We start from the raw sequence: 19,936 nt of genomic DNA, 5'->3' as shown, positions 1-19,936 counted from the left end.
GATGGCAGAAGCCTGTTTAGACTGGATTTAAAAAAGAATGTGAAGAAGTACATAGTGAGTATCCCAACCTTCTGAGAAGTTTTTCTATCAAGAATAACAGGGAAATAGGAGGAAGAGAGAGGAAAGAGAGCTGAGGGGGCATGCAAAGGACCATTTGATTGGTTGTGAACTGTAGAATACAAGCCAGAGAAGGAGTTATGAGTGTTAAATAATGAATGATGGCAGAATCATTGGGAAGCCATTTGGGGTTGAAGAAGTTTTGGAAAGAAGGAAGGAAAGAGGGAGTGATTTGGGAAGATAGAAAGTTACAGTCATGCTAGGTAGCTTGGAATTGAGGTTTTAGAGGTAGTGTAGTTATTGTAAATGACAAAGTCTAGGGTAATAATGTGGGAGTGGGTGGTTAACAAGGCCACTGGAAGTGATGATGTCAAAAATCAAGAGGCCAGAGTCTTGTCTGGATCATCTATGTAGTTATTCAAGTCACCAAGAATGGTAAGCAGTTTAAGTGGTAGATTGGAAGTAAGCAAGTTGCTAACATCTCAGTGAACCAAGGGCATTTGAGGGAGAACAAGGAATGTTCTGATGGCATGTGCTTTAAGGGAGCTACAATTTTTGAGGAGAAGGGAGGCAATAATCTGTAAGAGTCAATGGGGAGCAAGAAGGCACATACTCCATCTCCAGCATCAGAAATATGTGGAGTGAAAACAGCCATTGCTTGAGGGAACTGCATAAGAAGGTTTTCAAAGGATAGGAGGTTTCAGTTAGAGAAGGACTGATGTGAAGAGAATTTTCAGAGGAGAAGTTGAGGATCTAAGGGATTAAAAAAATGACAGATCACTTGGGGGTAATGAAGGGTGATAGATAGCTTATAATTCTGGTGGTGGTTAAGGTAGACAAGGATGCATATAGCCCTGAAGTTCTCTTTGGGGAAGGAACATCAATTCCAATTATAACCTCTTCAGGGCTTGGTTTCTTAGTCAGTGGGCAGGGTGGCCAGAGCCAGTTCGTGTAATGCCGTTGTAAGTTATAGTAAGGAATTTGGAATTTAAGTAATGAGAAGCCATCAGAGGGTTTTAAGAAAGAGAATGACATGATAAGATTTATGTTTTAAAAAGATCAAACCTCAAGAAGCTGTTTTTCTCATTCTGTCTCACTCCAATTTTCATGGCAGTAGTTAGCTCTGCCAAATTTCTGTAGCCAATCCTGTTTCAACTTGGCTGCCATTTGGAAAGAATGTCACATATTCTAGCCTATAGAGTGTTCTCACCTTTGCACACAAGTTCTTATGGTCTTTTGTCCCTTCACGTGTGTGTGAGATCACACTTCTTGGATGCTTTGCAGTTGTTAACTTGTTTTAACCAGTGGATTTTGAGTGGAGCATGTAATTACAGGTTTGAGACATTCTGTGTCTCTGTGTTTCCTGTTGTGTTCCTTAAAGCATGGCACTTAGAGATGGCAGCCTAATAAGCAGATGTGGGAAGAGCACAAGAGCAGAGTTCACTGCTGATCCACATAGGATATATAGGATGAAAGATTATAAACTTTTGTTATTTAAGCCACTGAGATTTGGAGATGTTCGCTACTATAGTGCACCAGTACACCACCTCTCTTAATTGCATTTTAATAGGATTAAAGACTTAAAATCAAATAATTTAATCCTTTGTAATTATTAAAAGATAAGAGATGGGGAATACATTCTTTTAAAAAAGGTATGTGTGTCTCTTTGACTTCAGAAAATTCCTAGATCTGCTTGACTTCTGCTAAATTCCTAGATCTGGCTTGAAATTCAGATGCTTTGACATTATGGGCATTTAATTCATGCAAAATGAGATTTAACTTAATTCAAAACTATAGCTATCATCTTCACAAACCTTTTCCCCCTTCTTTTTGTATCATTGAAATTAATGACATTTACTCAATCCTTTTGGATTGAAATTCTGTGCTCCTAAAAATAGTATTTCTTCTACCCAGATTTCTCTTTCTCTATTTTTGCTTGTTTGACTTACTCCTACTTGTTAAGATTGAGTTTAGATGGTATCCCCTCTGAAAACATTTATTGACTGTAGCTCAGATTGTGCTACTTTTTCATCTATAAAATAGCCTTAATAATTTCTTTATATGAAAACTTAACAGGTTGTAATTTATTTATTTCCAGGTCCCTCTCACTGGCCTGGAATTTAACTCTTTCTTGGATATGTAGTAAGTTGGCAGAGGGCTTGGTACACAGTAAGCACTCAACCATTAAAGCTTCAATTCTGAAATTCTTTAAAGATTCACAAGCTTTTTGACTATATCCTTGAAGGCTTGCTTTACCTGTTGGTTCCTTAGGGTATAAATGAAGGGGTTCAATAAAGATGTGACTGTAGTAATGAGTAGAGCTACTCCCTTGTTAAATGTGTTCTTTTTTTTGCTGAGGGGTTAATGAATGTGAAGAAGCAGCTTCCATAGGAGGGAGAGATCATGGTCATATGGGAAGAACAGGTGGAAAAGGCTTTTGTCCTTTGCTGGGCAGAGGGGAGCTTCAGAATAATCTTGATTATGAACACATAGGAGAGAGTCAGCAGTCAGAGTGACCAGTAGGGTCACAGATGCCACAAGAAAGACAACCTTCTTGATGAGGCTTGTGTCTGAACAGGAGAGTTTCCGAAGGGGCTCATAGTCACAGAAATAATGATTCAGACTGTTGGATGCACAAAAGTCCTGTTGACTCATCAGAGGGATTAGTGGTATAATAACCAATAACCCAGCCAGCCAAGAGTAGAGAACCATTTGGGTACAGACTCTGCTGCTCATAATGGCCATGTAATGCAGGGGTTTGCGTATGGTCACATAGCAGTCATAGGACATGGCAGCCAGAAGATAAAACTCTGTTGCCCCAAGGAATATTGCAAAGAAATACTGAGTGAAGCAGCCAGCTAAACTGATACTCTTATTCCCTGTTGTGATGCTGATCAGGACCCTGGGAATGAAAATGTTTGTGAAGGACATTTCTAATAAAGAGAAGTTCCAGAGAAAGAAATACATGGGAGTCTGAAGGTGGGAGTCCAGCAAGGTGAGGATGAGGATAGTCAGATTTCTGATGATGCTGAGTAAATAAGCAAGGAACATAAAGGTGAAAACCACCACCTGGAGTTCAGGGACATCTATTAGACCCAGCAGGATACATTCAGTCAACCTGGTTTTATTTTTCATTGTTGAAAAATTTTGAGTCTGAAGAGAAAAAAGTGATGATAATAAAAGGTGAGAAAGGAAGAGGTGCTCTGAAATGGACAGGTGAAATGTGAAGAGAACAAAGAGTAATGGACAGTGAACTTTTCCTCTGATGACTTGACCCAGACCAGTGGCCCATTTGAATGGTGTTGTATCCTTTCCAGTCTCATTTGCCCTGTATAGAGAAGTTCTTGCCATTATTTTCCCACATGGTACTCTCCCCAGTGCCAACATGAGGCAAGTCTCTTCCTCACAGGTGATGTTCAGAAAGTTTGTGGAATGAGTTAGAAAAGGAATGCTTCCAGCAGCTGCTCCCTTCCAGACTAGTTACTATTTTCTCCCCCTGTATTCACTTTCCATACTTCCCATTGATTCTATACATTGCTTTACTTTGTCTACTTAACTTTTCTTAGAATTGCTGTTTTTCTTACTCTTTCTGCTGTTTCTTTTTTTCTCATATAATTATAGTAGTCTTTTATTTATTTAAAATTTGTTTTTAAAGTTTATTTATTTATTTTTTTTAAATTTTTTTTTTTAACGTTTATTTATTTTTGAGACAGAGAGAGACAGAGCATGAAGGGGGTAGGGTCAGAGAGAGAGGGAGACACAGAATCGGAAGCAGGCTCCAGGCTCTGAGCTGTCAGCACAGAGCCCGACGCGGGGCTCGAACTCACGGACCGTGAGATCATGACCTGAGCCGAAGTCGGACGCTTAACCGACCGAGCCACCCAGGCGCCCCTAAAGTTTATTTATTTTGTGAGAGAGACAGAGTATAAGCGGGGGAGGGGCAAAGAGAGAGGGAGACACAGAATCGGAAGTAGACTCCAGGCTCTGAGCTGTCAGCATAGAGCCCCGTGTGGGGCCGAAACTCACAAACCATATCATGACCTGAGCCGAAGTCAGACACTTAACCGACTGAGCCACCCAGGCGCCCCTCTTTTTTTTGTTTATTTTTGAGAGAGAGAGAGTGTGACAGAGTGCAAGCGGGGTAGGGAGAGAGAGAGAGAGAGAGAGAGAGAGAGAGAGCGCAGAATCTGAAGCAGGCTCCAGGCTCTGAGCTGTCAGCCCAGAGACTGATACAGGGCTGGAACCCATGAACCCTGAGATCATAACCTGAGCCAAAGTCGGATGCTTAACCGACTGAGCCACCCTGGAGCCTCCAGGGTTTTCTAGGAGATGCTATATTTAAGCATTTCAAGAGCATTTCAAGTCTCTACTGATTTGTGAACTCATGTGATTTAAGAGTCACATTATGTAGGAGTGTCTTTACTGATTTATTCAAGAAGTTTTCTGTGTGTTGTTATAAACATTTATAAAGCAGTAGCTTTCAAGAATTTTTTAGTATAATACGTTCTACATTTTATATCATTTTCTGGCATACATCTGTATCTAACCTCAGTAATAGTTCTACAGAACACTTTTTACTTACTATATGGGATACAATGTGATATTATTTTTTGTTTTATTCTATTTAAAACATTTTTATTTCAAATGCTGGTTGCAACCCATTAAATTGATTCCAATCCACTAATGGCTTGCACTCCACAGTTGGAATCAGGGATCAAGAGAAGTTACACAATGTTCTGGATGCCTTTCCCCTCCTGGTTACCAACCTGCAATCTTCAGGGAGTGGCTGAATGTTCACATCTGCATCAGATTCAGGCTTCACAACCACAGAGAAGTAAAATCAATGAAGTTATAAACAGGGAACATACTTCTTCACTTGACTATCATACTAGTCATAGTGGGATTCTATGAGGTGAAATTCTTAGAGGTGAATAAAGATTGTAAGGCCACATGATTAAAAAATAATATATTCGCATTTTCTACATTATCTGCCACCAAGTCCTATCCTACATTTCATGGAAATAACAAAAACTTCCGGGGCTTCTCATGTAGAAATAGTCTTCTGTTGTCCCTTATTAGTATAGTGGGTATTTACCTGTTTCTATTCTTCCACTAATTCAGACAGGAGCTGAATCAGAGTTTTTGGGTAGTCTATCTTCTTAAAGTGGACCAATAAATAGGAGATCAAAAGAAGGATGAGGAGCAGAGTAGTTCTGGATGAAATGAGGTTGTTGATTTTTCTCTTCTGGATGAAATGAGGTTGATGATCTCAGAAGGCAGATTATGTGCTCCCCCTCCCACTGCAGATTTATAATTTACTCAGAGTGACACAGGTTATATTCGCTCTCTCGAGAGCATGCACTGGGGAAACAACAGAATGAGGAACACAAGTTGCCTCTGGAATCCTTGTTTGGAACAGGCTAATGAATGTCCTTTGTTGACAATTTTGGGAACAAATTCTGAACATATGGTTAAGGGATGAGGGTCCAGAGAGACTAGCTTAGAGGTGGGGTTGGGAGGAGCAAGGGAGCTACAGCTGCAGAGAAGAGGAAGACTATGGAGTCATACATTTGTCTTCCCCATGAGTGGGAATAGCTGCACTTGACAACATGGATAAAGAACTTAGCCAGAACCATTTGCGGGCCACACAGTCCTGAAAAAAGTCCCATTTTCTAAACATCACTAACCTAGTTGTAATTAGCCCATCTATAGACTATTGGCTAAAGATAGTAAGCAGTAATTTTCATTTTTTTTTGCAATACCCATGCAGAAATAAAATACAGAATAGATAAAAGTGGAATGCTCAGATTGAGGTAGGAGTCTTATATTGGTCTGTGAGTTACTTCTGAGAAAACACTTGAACATTTTCGGTTGAAGGCAATGAAGAACTTGTTTTATATATGTGTGTATACACACACACACACACACACACACACACACACACACACACACACACATATATTGTGGGAGGCCAGGCCCCGGTGCCAGGCTGAGACCGGGTTGAGCAACGGCTCCCTGTCGACTCAGCCAACCCGGTGGTTCCCCCTCCCATTCCCCCACTTTCAAGGGCATACGAAAGCCTTGTCAAGGCTGAGAAAGTTAATTCCTGAAGCCTGTGGTCTGCAGGTGTTGGCAGTAATGCTACCTCCCTTTTTCTACCCCGGGTCAAATAGAAACAAACATGGGAACTGTGTTTTGCTAGCAATCTATCAACAAGGTCTTGTGACCCGTTCAGAAAGTTCACAAGGTACACAGAACTAAATGTTTTGGTTGTCAGTGATCATGTGAAACCTGTTTATTCTTAGAATGACCTGATCCATAAGAGTCTTATATTATAAAAGATTGTGTACAGCAACAATAAAGCCGTCACTTGGGCCATCAGCCCAGGGGACCCTCCTGTTCCCAAACTGTCTTCTCTTCTCTCTTTTTTTCTTACATTCCCCTACCCTCAGGACCCTGATCTCGGTGTTTGTTGTGCCGGTCGCAACAATATACGGCTAACCTTTTGCCACCCGAAGGTGCCTTCACAGCAGTTAATTTAACCAAATATAACACAGTGACCCACTCTCTCTTGAATGACACAAGAAATTTCATGTCTCTGAATCTCTCTTTCTTATTCTGTAAAACGGAAATCATAATGCCCATTAAGTAGGCTTGTAATTGTTAAAGGCCAGTAGTTGGTATATAGTATATGCCCCACAAATATTTCCCATTTTCTCTTCTCCAGTGATGGAATCACTATAAAAGTGTATCTGGAAATGTTCAGTTGTTTCTTTCAAATATGTTTATAGAGATGAAAGCAAAAATAAAAATGTATTCTGAGCTTTTGGGTGCATTTTTCTACAAGCATCTATTTTATATATATATATAATCAATTATATTGATAATATATATATTATCAATTATATTGATCGAATCTTCATTTTACTTACTCATTTCTTTGTTCTATTAATTACTGAGATACAGATATTAAAATCTTTTACTCTGTGTTGCATCTGGCTATTTCACCTTGTGGATATATGTGCCTTATAGGTAGATATATAAGAAATATTTGGCCTTTGTCCCTCTTCCTGGCACAGAGCTCCTAAAACTCTTGGAATTTCCTGATTGATAGGGATGTCTTTTACTTTGAATTTATGCTAGTAAGGTGACTTAGGATGAGGACCCTAGTTAGCCTTAGAATGTGGCTGGTCATCAGAAAGACCACATGACTAGAGGACTGGAAACTTTAGCCCCATTTACTGTTCTTTGGGGAGGGCAGAGGGGGATGGAGATTAAGTACTATTAAAAAGTTGAACAAGGTTATTTGGGGAGGTTCTGTGTTGGTGAACACATTGAGGTGCCAGGAGGGTGGTGTGTTAGGAGAGGGCATGGAAACTCTGTGCCTTCCTGATCCCCCACCCCCCATGAACCTCTTCCATTTGGCTGTTCCTGAGAGGTATCCTGTATAGGAAACTGGCAGTAGTACATACACCACTTGCATATTACTATGGGCAATATTTGGAAGGACGAACATTAGAATAGTAATGTTTCTTTCTGGATGTTGCAGTTTCTATGAATTTTTTCACTTTTCATATCTGTCTGAATTTTTCTGTAATATTTGTTATGTATGTAATTTAGACAAGAAGGCTTACTTCTTGTTCTTCTTACTCATTACATTTGTATGAATCATGTGTAAACAAATGACTAAGAACAGATAGCTTATTTGTCAGTGCAATCTTATTATTTTATGCTTGGACTGTGTTTATTGCTATTATTGCCTCTTTTTCTCTCTAAAGACATTATCCCCATTGTGCTTGGCTTAGGATTTTTTTTGTCAAAGTAAATTATACTTTAAATTCATTAGAGACTTTGAATCAGGGCCTCCAAGGACTTTTTAAAGTAGTTTTCAGCATGTGTGTTTGGATGGAGGAAATAAACAGGGTCATAAGTGTAAAAACATGTTTGTCCAGAGAAAATCAGAACACCTACTTTTGCAGAGCTAGAGAGGCTTCTGAACTCCTCCTTGCTCTTTAAAGTTTATTATTTTCCTTCCAGTTTCCTAGCATAGAAATGTTTCCCAATTTTAAATTAGAATAGTATTTTTTACAAATTCAGAAACCATGTGTATACATATATGGTTAATATAGGTTCTTGGGGGGCCAGGGATTAGGAATATACTTAGCTGATACTATTAGTATGTTTTTGCTCAACTCTGAGGCTCACTAAGGTCATTTGAGGTATAGCTTCCTGGTGATACAATGAGGAATGTCAAAGGTGAGTACTGGCACGTTTTCAAGCCAACTGTCACCAGATCAAAAATGTGGGAAGGATTCATCCAATTCATCTTTAAGTTGGTGAAATCCCATGTACAGTGATTTGACTGGCAGAAACAAGTTTATAATCACTCTCTCTACACCTCTCCATTTCTCTGTCTGTCTCTTCTCATCCATCTATCTGGTATCTATCTATATTTATATCCCATATGTCTCAATTACCACTGGTAAACATTCTATTTTTTTTATATCCACCATTTTCCAGTACTGGTATCACCTGTTTGCAAACCATTTGTCTCATAAACCCAGGGTAATGCCCCTTTTTCTATCATGATATCTGTAACCTGGCAAGGTAGTATAGTAATCTGTAGTTCATGGGAGTTGATTTTATGTATTTATGTATTTATTTATTATTTTTGGAGAGAGAGAGTGAGAGTGCATGAGTATGAGTGGCGGAGAGGGGTAGAGGGAGAGAGAGAATCCCAAGAAGACTCCGCACTCAGTGTGGAGCCTGATATTTGAAAGTGGAGCCTCATATATGGGCTCAATCCCATGACCATGAGATCACGACTTGAGCTGAAATCAAGAGTTGGATGCTTAATGGACTGAACCAAAGAGGCACCCCTATATTACTTAATTAAAATTCATAGTAATCTTATGATGTAGTATTCCTGTTAACTCTACTTCATATTAGGAATTTGGAGAACAGAGAGATTAAATGACTTGCCTAAGGTCACTCAGCTAGTAGAAAACAGATATGATTTGATCCCAAACTGTTTCAAGGTCCATACACTTAATGCCTGTGCATTACTGAAACATGTATCACACTTCTGTTGGTTATGAAGGAGGGAAAGCAAAGTATGTTTTGATAAATCCTTCAGCTATTTGTAACTTTACCCATGGTTTTCAAATTATATTAAAATAATCATTCATTAAAGCCTTCTCTGCTGAGGACAGGGATGGAAAATAAAGGGATAACAGACAAACTTAGAAAGTCAGGAGAAAGGACTATTGAAGGACTGGTTTCTGGGAGAAATCTAGTTGACCTTTAAATAATGCCTAGTTCACTAGGAGAGGGATCTGGAGAATCTAAGTAGGGCATAACCAACATCCTCCATATATTTTGCATTTTATCAGGCACCAAAACATAAAGCAAAACAGTTTTAGGATTTAGCTTTTGAGTACAAAAGTCTTAGAATAAAGGGACTGTATGACCCATCAAAGTATAGCTCAAAGCAGTCAACTCCTGATCTAATAGGGGAAATCTCAACCAAAGTATGAGCTTAAAAAATAAATTGGAAACAAGTGCTGTGAACTGGGAGACCTGGAATATTTGAAAACAATTTCAGTAGCAGCAATTTTCAAGAGAAACTTCCCATAGCTTAGCTTCCCAGTGGTATATTTCAGTGGAGCTGAGAGAATTACCTCATCAAAACCTGATTATCAAGTTACAGAAGGAAATGAATGTGACTTGGTTTGCTTGGTATATTGGTAGTCACTGTCTGATCCTGTCATATTGTGACATTGCTCCTCAGATCCGATTTCTGTGACTTTTATGTGAAGATTGGGCAGTAGTATGAAGTCAATGATGAGAAACCATTCGGCAATAACAATGTTCATCATAATGGGTTTGACAAATGACCCACAACTAGAGATTCTGGTTTTTATCTTTCTGTTTATCACATATATGATAAGTGTAATTGGGAATCTGACCATAATTTCTCTCATCTTGGTGGATTCTCATTTAAAAACAGCTATGTATCTTTTTCTTCAAAATTTCTCCTTCTTAGAAATCTCATTCACAACTGCCTGTGTCCCCACATACCTGTACATGATATCAAGTGGGGACAAAACCATCACCATCAAGGCCTGCTTCAGCCAAATCTTTTTTATTGTTCTCTTTGGAGCTACAGAATTTTTCCTCTTGGCTGTGATGTCCTACGACCGCTATGTGGCCATCTGCAAACCCCTGCATTACGTGACTATCATGAACAACAGAGTCTGTTGGAATCTTATCCTGTCTTGTTGGGTGTCTGGCTTATTGATTATCTTTCCACCCCTTGGTTTGAGCCTCTATCTGGAATTCTGTGACTCTGATATTGACCATTTTTTCTGTGATGCTTCTCCGATACTGAAAAATTCATGTTCAGATACGTGGTTCATAGAGCAGCTGGTCATAGTCTGTGCTGTGTTGACCTTCATAATGACCCTTGTGTGTATAGTTCTGTCCTACATATACATCATTAGGACAATTCTAAGATTACCTTCTGCCCAGCAAAAGAAAAAAGCCTTTTCCACCTGTTCTTCCCACATGATTGTGGTTTCTGTCACCTATGGCAGCTGCATTTTTATGTATATCAAACCTTCAGCTAAGGATGAAGTGGCCATTAATAAGGCAGTTTCTCTGCTCACTACATCTGTTGCCCCTTTGTTGAACCCCTTCATTTATACTCTGAGAAATACACAAGTAAGGCGGTCTTTCCATGACATCCTTAAAAGACTTGCATTTCTTTCAAAGAAATATTAGATTCACATATTGGGAGTTTAAATTGAAACAAAAACAATTTATCATATACTGACATGATATCATATATTACAAACAATCTATTGATTTAGTATATAGATGGTTATTAAGTTATGGGAGTTGTGCAATTCTCATAATATTGAGGAACAATAAAGAAAATTGGGAAGATAATCTAAGGAAAAATTGTGATAGGTGCAGCATTATGTAGATGGATATTTTTCTTCTTTTCTGAAATGTGTATGTCTTCCTAATTTACATTTAAATCAACTCTTTTTAAATGTTATTTATTTATTTATTTATAAATAAAGCATGAGCAGAGAGAGAGGGAGAGAAAATCCCTCTTTGGAGCAGGTTGGAGCAATCGGTGCAGAGCCCAATGTGGGGCTTGATTCCGTGAACCATGAGATCATGACCTGAGCTGAAATCAAGAGTCGGATGCTGGGGCACCTGGGTGGCTCAGTCAGTTAAGCATCCGACTTCAGCTCAGGTCATGATCTCACAGTTTGTGAGTTTGAGCCCTGCATCGGGCTCTGTGCTGACAGCTGAGAGCCTGGAGTCTGCCTCAGATTTCATGTCTCCCTCTCTCTCTGTCCCTCCCCCACTCACACTCTGTCTCTGTCTCTCTGTCTCAAAAATAAATAAACATAAAAAAAAAACAACAGTCAGATGCTTAACCAACTGAGCCACCCAGGTGCCTCTTAACTCTTTTTAATCTTGTCATGTATACCTTAACCATTACTCCTGTGTGTTGTATCTATTCCATTCTTGTCACTGCTTTCCCTTCCTTGCAACACTGCCTCTTTCAAAATATTTTCTCTTTTCAAGAGCATAAGAACATTGATTTTTAGGAAACACAAGTTCCCTTCACATTCAACTCCACTTTGTTAATGCTGCCTCACAATAAACATGTGGATTTGAACAAAATTGTAATCCTTGTTCAATTGTAATCCTTGTCTCTTGTAATCTGAAGTTATTAAAACATGTGCAAAAAATCATTAACATAAAAATGTAACCAAATAGTCTTTTATGATAATTGATAGGCTTTGTCTTCTGAGTAATTGTTCCAAAAGCAATTACTGAAGGCAGGTAAAACACATGAATCCTTGACTTGAGGGCATCAGATTGTGGCTGAAACAATGAGGACCAGAGGGGCTGAGATTATGAAAAGGGTAGAATGGTGGAAGGATGAACTAATTGTAAATAGCTGCTTTGGCTCTTGAGGGCATTTTTAGATTCATGACTCTGGTGGATTAAAGATACTTGCAAGTTCTTCGTTACTTTCCAGATCAGAAGTTGTAGTTTCTTTCCTCTCCCCTTTCATCTTGACTATCTTTATGACTTGATTTTGACCATGAAAATGTAGTAGAAATGAAGGTGTAGTACTTCAGAAATTAGGTCTTTGGAAATCTGTAGCTCTCATCTTTTTTGGAACAAACGCTTTGGGGAAATCTGTTGTTATGTGAGGAGTTTGAATACCCTGAGATTGTCATGCAGTGAGGAGCGAAATACTTGCAGAGAGGCTACGTAGAGAGAAATACCTGATAAGGTCCCATCTCTTTCAGCCATTGTAGCTTTGGTGACATCTGATGAAGAACCCACCTTGGACATCAGCTCTGATGAGTCTTCACATGATTCCAAATCAATTCACCAACGATTACGGCTAAATGAAAGACCCATGTGAGAACCACCCAGCTGTTCCTGTCCACTTCTAGAACTGCAAGTGATAAAAAAAAATGTTTTATCCACTAAAACTTAGAGTGATATGTTACACAGCAATAGATTGGAAGAATAAATATTGTTAAAATGTCAGTACCCAAAGCAATCTACATATTCAATGTAATCCCTATCAAAATAACATCAGCATTCTTCACAGAGTTAGAACAAACAATTCTAAAATTTGTATGGAACTAGAAAGACCCGAATAGCCAAAGTAATGTTGAAAATAAAAACCAAAGCTGGAGACATCACAATTCCTGACTTCAAGCTATATTACAAAGCTGTAATCATCAAGACAGTATGGTATTGGTACAAAAAGAGACACATAGATCAATGCAACAGAATAGAGAATGCAGACATGGACTTACAAATGCTTGTTCAACTAATCTTTGACAAATCAGGAAAGAATATCCAATAAAAGAAAAGACAGTCTCTTCAGCAAATGGTATTGGGAAAACTGGACAGTGACATGCAAAAGAATGAACATGGACCACTTTCTTACCCCATACACCACTTTCTTACACCATACACAAAAATAAAATTAAAATGGATGAAAAACCTAAAGGTAAGTCAGGAAGCCATCAAAACTTTAGAGGAGAGGGGCGCCTGGGTGGCTCAGTCGGTTAAGCGTCCGACTTCAGCTCAGGTCACGATCTCACAGTCTGTGAGTTCGAGCCCCGCGTCGGGCTCTGGGCTGATGGCTCAGAGCCTGGAGCCTGCTTCCGATTCTGTGTCTCCCTCTCTCTCTGCCCCTCCCCCATTCATGCTCTGTCTCTGTCTCAAAAAATAAAATAAACATTAAAAAAAAAAAAAACTTTAAAAAAAAAACTTTAGAGGAGAAAACAGGCAACAACCTCTATGACCTCAGCCTCAGCAACTTCTTACTAGACATATATCTGGAGGCAAAGAAAACAAAAGCCAAAATGAACTACTGGGACCTCATCAAGATAAAAAGCTTCTGCACAGTGAAGGAAACAACCAGCAAAACTAAAAGGCAACTGGTGGAATGGGAGAAAATATTTGCAAGTGACATATTCTATAAAGGGTTAGTATCCAAAATGTATAAAGAGCTTATCAAACTCACCATCCAAAAAAGAAATAATCCAGTGACGAAATAAGCAAAAGACACGAAGAGACACTTTCCCAAAGAAGACATCCAGATGGCTAACAGACACATGGAAAGATGCTCACGGTCACTCGTCATCAGGGAAATACAAGTCAAAACCACAATGAGATACCACCTCACACCTGTCAGAATGGCTAAAATGAGCACCTCAGATGTTGGTGAGGATGTGGAGAAAGGGGAACCCTTTTGCACTGCTGGTAGAAATGCAAACTGGTACAGCCACTCTGGAAGACAGTATGGCGTTTTCTCAAAAAATTAAAAATAGAACTACCCTACAATCTAACAATTGCACTACTAGATATTTATCCAGAGGATACAGGTGTGCTATTTTGAAGGGACCCAGGCACCCCAATGTTTATAGGAGCGCTATCGAGAACAGCTAAAGTATGGCAAGAAGCCAAATGTCCATTGAGTGATGAATAGATAAAGAAGATGTGATATATATATATATATTATACACATATATATATATATTATACACAATAGAATATTATTTGGCATTCAAAAAAGTATGAAGTCTTGCCATTTGCAACAACACGGATGGAACTAGAGTGTATTTTGCTAAGTGAAATAAGTCAGTCAGAGAGAGATAAATATATGATTTCACTCATATATGGAATTTAAGAAACAAAACATGAACATAGGGGAAGTGAAGCAAAAATAATATAAAAACAGAGAGGGAGACAAACCAAAGGGACTTTTAAATACAGAGAACAAACAGACGGTTGCTGGAGGGGTGTTGGTAGTATTTGGGTTGAATGGGTGATGGTCATTAAGGATAGCATTTGTGATGAGCACTGGGTGTTATATGTAAGTGAAAAATCACTAAATTCTACTCCTGAAACCAACACTACACTATATGTTAATCTTGACTTTAAGTTAAAAAAAAAGAAATAAAAATGCCTGGTTTATTTTATTTATTTTTTTATTAAAATTATTTTTATTTGTTATTTTATTTATTTTAGCCACCAGTATTCTCAGGATAACATTAGAGCAGAGTTAGAGCAAGGAAATAATAGAAACACATGAGAGCTGACCCACCACACTTCAGCATTGGTTCCTCTATCCTCTATTCCTTCATCCCCAGCGGTTATGGACTACAGATACAAATCTAAATACGTAGTATTCTCCCAATGCTTCCCCTTGCAAACAGTTAAAATAAAATTCAAAAGAAAAAAAAAAGAGTATTTTTTAAGATGGCAAGTTAGGTAAGAACACTTCTATAATACTTGGGCCATCTAGCCTAAGGATCTTCTTTGTCATTTCTCTAAATTTATCCAGAAGGTCACGAATCAGGGCCTAAACTTCTATTCCTATACATCACTAGATAGTAGAGCTAAAGCCTATACATATGTAATGAGTTCAGAAGCCAAAATCTCTGAGCTGTCAGCACAGAGCCCGATGTGGGGCTGGAACTCACAAACCATGAGATAGTGACCTGAGCCAGAGTTGGATGCTTAACCAACTGAGCCACCCAAGCAGCCCTATTTAATTTAATTTAGTTTTAATTTTATCTATTTTTTTTGAGAGAGGGAGAGAGAGATAGTGAGCAAGTGGGGGAGGGGCAGAGAGAGAGGGAGACAGAAACCCAAGCAGGCTCCATGCTGTCAGCACAGAGCCCTGTGCAGGGCTTGAACCCATGAACTGTGAGATCATGACCTGAGCTGAAGAGTCTGACGCTCAGGTGAATGAGCCACCCAGGTGCCCCCCAAAAGTCTGGTTTCTTAAGGTGTATATTTTCCTTATAGATCCCATTTCAGCATACTTAGAAATATCCAGCCTTCTCTATTATAGGAAATGTATTATTATTTCCTATTATTCCACCCCTTCTCTACCTGTAACTCTTATTATATAGGTTTATTTTGGTATCTGCACTTATCTTTTGTTGTCTAATTACCTACCTGTTTTTCTATCTAATATAGTAACTTTATTGTTTTCAGTTATCTATCTAGTCTCTTTATCTTTTTTTTTTTTTTTTTTTTTTTTTGCTTTATGGGAGAACACATCAGATCTGATTTAGCTCACTATTTTTGTTTTATCTCTCCAGGTATTTATCCTCATTGTTTTATTATTTATTTCACTCATTATGTTTTTCAACAGTCTTTTCAACCAGTTTTTAAAATAATGCTTTGTCCTTGATTTTGACAGTATCATTCATATCTTTTTGATAAATTATACTTACTTTAAATTATTAATGTTTCTGTTCCAGTAATTCTTTGCATCATATGTTGTGTGGTGTGTAATTTTGCACCTCGCTGCCAGTGGATATATTCCTAACATGGGTGGTGATTTTGGCTTCTGAACTCATTACATATGTATAGGCTTTAGCTCTACTATCTAGTGATGTATAGGAATAGAAGTTTAGACCCTGATTTGTGACCTTCTGGATAAATTTAGAGAAATGACAAAGAAGATCCTTAGGCTAGATGGCCCAAGTATTATAGAAGTGTTCTTACCTAACTTGCCATCTTAAAAAATACTCTTTTTTTTTTCTTTTGAATTTTATTTTAACTGTTTGCAAGGGGAAGCATTGGGAGAATACTACGTATTTAGATTTGTATCTGTAGTCCATAACCGCTGGGGATGAAGGAATAGAGGATAGAGGAACCAATGCTGAAGTGTGGTGGGTCAGCTCTCATGTGTTTCTATTATTTCCTTGCTCTAACTCTGCTCTAATGTTATCCTGAGAATACTGGTAGCTAAAACTGTTTCTTTTGATTCTTGTGTCTAGTGGTGACAGGAGGGATAATGCCCACTAACTTATACATTTAGAAACTGAACATTCCAAAGTTTTAGCTGCAGGATCGATAAACGCATTCCTCTGTTTATCTATAACTTGGATTACATTCCAAGTATGTGCTAGCATAAAGCCAGCTTAATGAACAGTTTCAGAAGTTGTCTTTTTTTTGACAAGCTCATTTAGAAGGTAATATGTTTCTTTCCAAATTAATTTCTAAATGCTGATATTATGAAGGCTGGGTGAAGTCCTTTTTAAAAAATTTTTTTAAAATCTTTATTGTTTATTTTTGAGAGAGAGAGAGAGAGAATGAGCAGGAGAGGGGGCAGAGAGAGAGGGAGGCACAGAATCCGAAGCAGGCTCCAGGCTCTGAGCTGGTAGCACAGAACCTGATGTGGGGCTCGAACCCACAAACTGTGAGATCATGACCTGAGCCGAAGTCAGATGCTTAACCGACTGAGCCACCCAGGCGCCCCTGGGTGAAGTCCTTAAAGTGTTCTTCAACTTTGACTCACACCAAGTATCCTCCTTCCTTATCTTGTGTGCTTCTAGGGCACATGGAGTTGAGGTAGCTAGGTCCTAATAATCTGTTGCCAAATGTTCTGATTGGCTTTATCTGAAGTGTGGATAAGACCCTCATTGATCTGGCTATCCTAGGATGCAACTAGACATAAGGGAAATGTAAGCAAGCTGACCTTGGTGCAGAGGGATTACACCTAGAATGGCCAACGTTTATATAGTCCCAGTCATATTAAACCAATCAATTTAGCATCTCTTTTACTAATTAAGCCCCACTTTCTTGAGAAGGTATTGTTCACCATTATCATACTGTTAAAATGGGTATCACTTATTAAACATTTAAGTATTAGCTTTTAAAATGTTTTATGCCTATTATATCATTTAATGTTCAAAACTATCATATACAATAGACATAACTATTTATCCACATTTTAGAATTTGAGAAAAGTAAGCCTTAGAGAGGTCATAAACCATCCCAAGGCAACTGTTGTAAAACACAAATCTGGGATTCGAACTAAAGCATATATTTTGACCACTATATGGCATTATCTTCCACTTCACCATAGATTTGGGTAAAAGTGTGGATCTGTGGGAACATAATGATTGAAAGGTGGCTATTTGATAACATTTCTATATCATTTGATAATAGCTCAGTAAATTTGTGTTGGTTCATAACACTTTTGGGAGCTTCTTGGGTGAAATCTGAAGCTGGCCTCTGTACTCAGAAGGCAGGGAGAGTGTGGGGGGCTGGGCCCCGGTGCCAGGCTGAGACCAGGTGGAGCAATGTTCCCCGTTGACTCAAGCCAACCCAGTGGTTCCCCCTCCCATTCATGTGGGAGGCCGGGCCGGCGCCAGGCTGAGACCTGGTCGAGCAACGTTCCCTGTTGACTCAAGTCAACCCGGTGGTTCCCCCTCCCATTCCCCCACTTTCAAGGGCATACGAAAGCCTTGTCAAGGCTGAGAAAGTTAATTCCTGAAGCCTGTGGTCTGCAGGTGTTGGCAATAATGCTACCTCCCTTTTTCTACCCCGAGTCAGATAGAAACAAACATGGGAATTGTGTTTTGCTAGCAATCTTATCAACAAGGTCTTGTTGTGACCCGTCTAGAAAATTCACAAGAAACACAGAACTAAATGTTTTGGTTGGCAGCGATTATGTGAAACCTGATTATTCTTAGAATGACCTGATCCATAAGAGTCTTATATTATAAAAGATTGTGCACAGCAACAATAAAGCCGTCACTTGGGCCATCAGCCCAGGGGACCCTCCTGTTCCCAAACTTTCTCTTCTCTCTTTTTTCTTGCATTCCCCTACCCTCAGGACCCTGACCTTGGTGTTTGTCGCGCCGGTCGCGACAGGAGAGACTGAAGAAAGAAGCAGTCCATTCCAGGTTGGTAGGTGGCAGTTTTAATGAGCAAAGGGAATTTACGTATGAGGCTTGCCTTGGGTGGCAGCAAGGCAGTTGGATCCTCACAGCTGCCCACTGCTTCTTAAAAGTTTATAAATAGGCTTTAACTGGGTTCAGTCACTTATAACGTGCAGGTGTTCTCCACACCATGTAACTATCTCAAGGTTGTGTTCTTGGAGCAGCCTCTGGGAGTGGGAAAGGCAAGTGGAGCCCACATTCCAAGGATAGGGGAGGGAGGGAGGAGCCTCCAAGTATGGGTCCAGCTCGCGGGTCAATCTGTGGTCATGTCTTTTTGATGATGTTCCCCAACAATTTGTAATAAATTAAAAGGCATCACCAATCTCTTAGTCACCAAAGAAATCCAGATATTCAAAATAGCAATGGCTTTACATAAAAGATGCTTTATTCAAAATATGATGCACTCTTCAATATTTTTATGGTTCTGGAAATTTTCTCTCATAACAAGTCCAATGCAGCTTGTTTCTTAAATTCCCAAGAAGCATCATTCCACCAAATAATATTACCACATATAAAGCATGTGAACACATCAGATGATGTTTCACTGGTGCTTCAAACAGTAACCAGCATTCTACAATGCATTAGGATATTACTAAAATATTTACAAGTACTCAGATTTCCAAAAATGTTCTTAGTTCCTTTGAAGTTTAGGCCCATCACCAATTCATATTCAAGTTGTTGTCACCTTAAATCCATGTATAGAGTCCTTGGTAGGGTAGTCTCTATTCCCATTTGGTTGCTAACACTCATAATTTGGAACATTCTAGATGTAAAACCATATTAATACTTTATATTCATTTGCAGTTTATGCAAAAGGCATCCCTGGATTATGTTATAAACAAAAGCAAAAACTTGGGGGAAAGTTAAAAGAATGGAGTCATATCACAGAAGGTGTCCTTTTTGATATCTAATAAAAGTAAACAAAATGTGAAAATATAATAGCAAAAAAAAAAAAATCACCAAAACTACCAAAGAGAGAGAATGGGAAATCTCAGTCATTAACTTAAAAAGATGTCAGTGAAGAAAAGCAATAGATCCTGTGTAGAAGTGGAAGACTTTTAACCTTGGCTCTAGAATACTCTTGGAACCATAACTTCTAGAAAATGGATGGGTAAGTTGATAAAAATCTTGAGGGTTTTCACTTCATTTGGAGAAAAGTGGACCAAATGTATATCCTTTTTGTTTTCCTTTATGGAAGGATAAAAGTTGTAATGGCTACAGCGAAAGGTGAATGAAAAGGGGAGGAGAATAAAAATTATTGACACTTTGATGGAAGCATAGTTTCTAGGGCCTCATGATGAAGAAAAATGGCAATCCTAGATTTTGGCCTCTCTTCCTCTAAATTCTTATTTTTCCACTCTTCTAAATAAGCAATATGTTTTGCCTCTTGAATTTCAAGTGATTTCTGGAAAATAGTTAATTCTCTCTAACTGTTCTTTTTGTGGATTCTCATTTATCTTTCTCTAATAGCCCTTACCACGTAATTTTATTTTATTTTTTGTAAGCTTATTACGTAAGTATACAGTTTATATACCTTTCTATCATACTAGGCTGCAGATACCTTGAAATTAGGATAT

General features: G+C 38.7%; 2 protein-coding genes across 2 annotated transcripts; one reads left to right on the top strand and one right to left on the bottom strand.

The window, feature by feature from the left end:
* Positions 1–2,265: 2,265 nt before the first annotated feature.
* LOC122224652 (olfactory receptor 2AP1-like) lies at positions 2,266–3,192 on the bottom strand. The gene is given in 3 exon segments (XM_042946779.1): positions 2,266–2,402; positions 2,405–2,565; positions 2,567–3,192. Coding segments are annotated over 3 exon segments (924 nt in total).
* Positions 3,193–9,900: 6,708 nt separating this feature from the next.
* On the top strand, positions 9,901–18,344 carry LOC122225410 (olfactory receptor 6C2-like). The gene is made up of 3 exons (XM_042948318.1): positions 9,901–10,810; positions 11,722–11,779; positions 18,254–18,344. The coding sequence occupies exons 1-3, from the start codon at positions 9,901–9,903 to the stop codon at positions 18,342–18,344; spliced, it is 1,059 nt and encodes a 352-aa protein (XP_042804252.1).
* Positions 18,345–19,936: the final 1,592 nt, after the last annotated feature.

The sequence above is a fragment of the Panthera leo genome, chromosome B4, assembly GCF_018350215.1.
Source record: "Panthera leo isolate Ple1 chromosome B4, P.leo_Ple1_pat1.1, whole genome shotgun sequence".
Lineage (NCBI taxonomy): Eukaryota > Metazoa > Chordata > Mammalia > Carnivora > Felidae > Panthera > Panthera leo.
Note: the sequence above shows the minus strand (reverse complement) of the source record. Positions and strands in the feature narration are given on the sequence as shown.

Bases quoted from the DNA above. Each gene is read 5' to 3' on its own strand.
- LOC122225410 (XM_042948318.1), top strand. From the start codon at position 9,901: ATGAGAAACCATTCGGCAATAACAATGTTCATCATAATGGGTTTGACA. The intron at 10,811-11,721 runs GACTTGCATTTC...ACTCCACTTTGT, and splicing joins TTTCCATGACATCCTTAAAA to TAATGCTGCCTCACAATAAA. The intron at 11,780-18,253 runs GTAATCCTTGTC...CCCTACCCTCAG, and splicing joins ATTGTAATCCTTGTTCAATT to GACCCTGACCTTGGTGTTTG.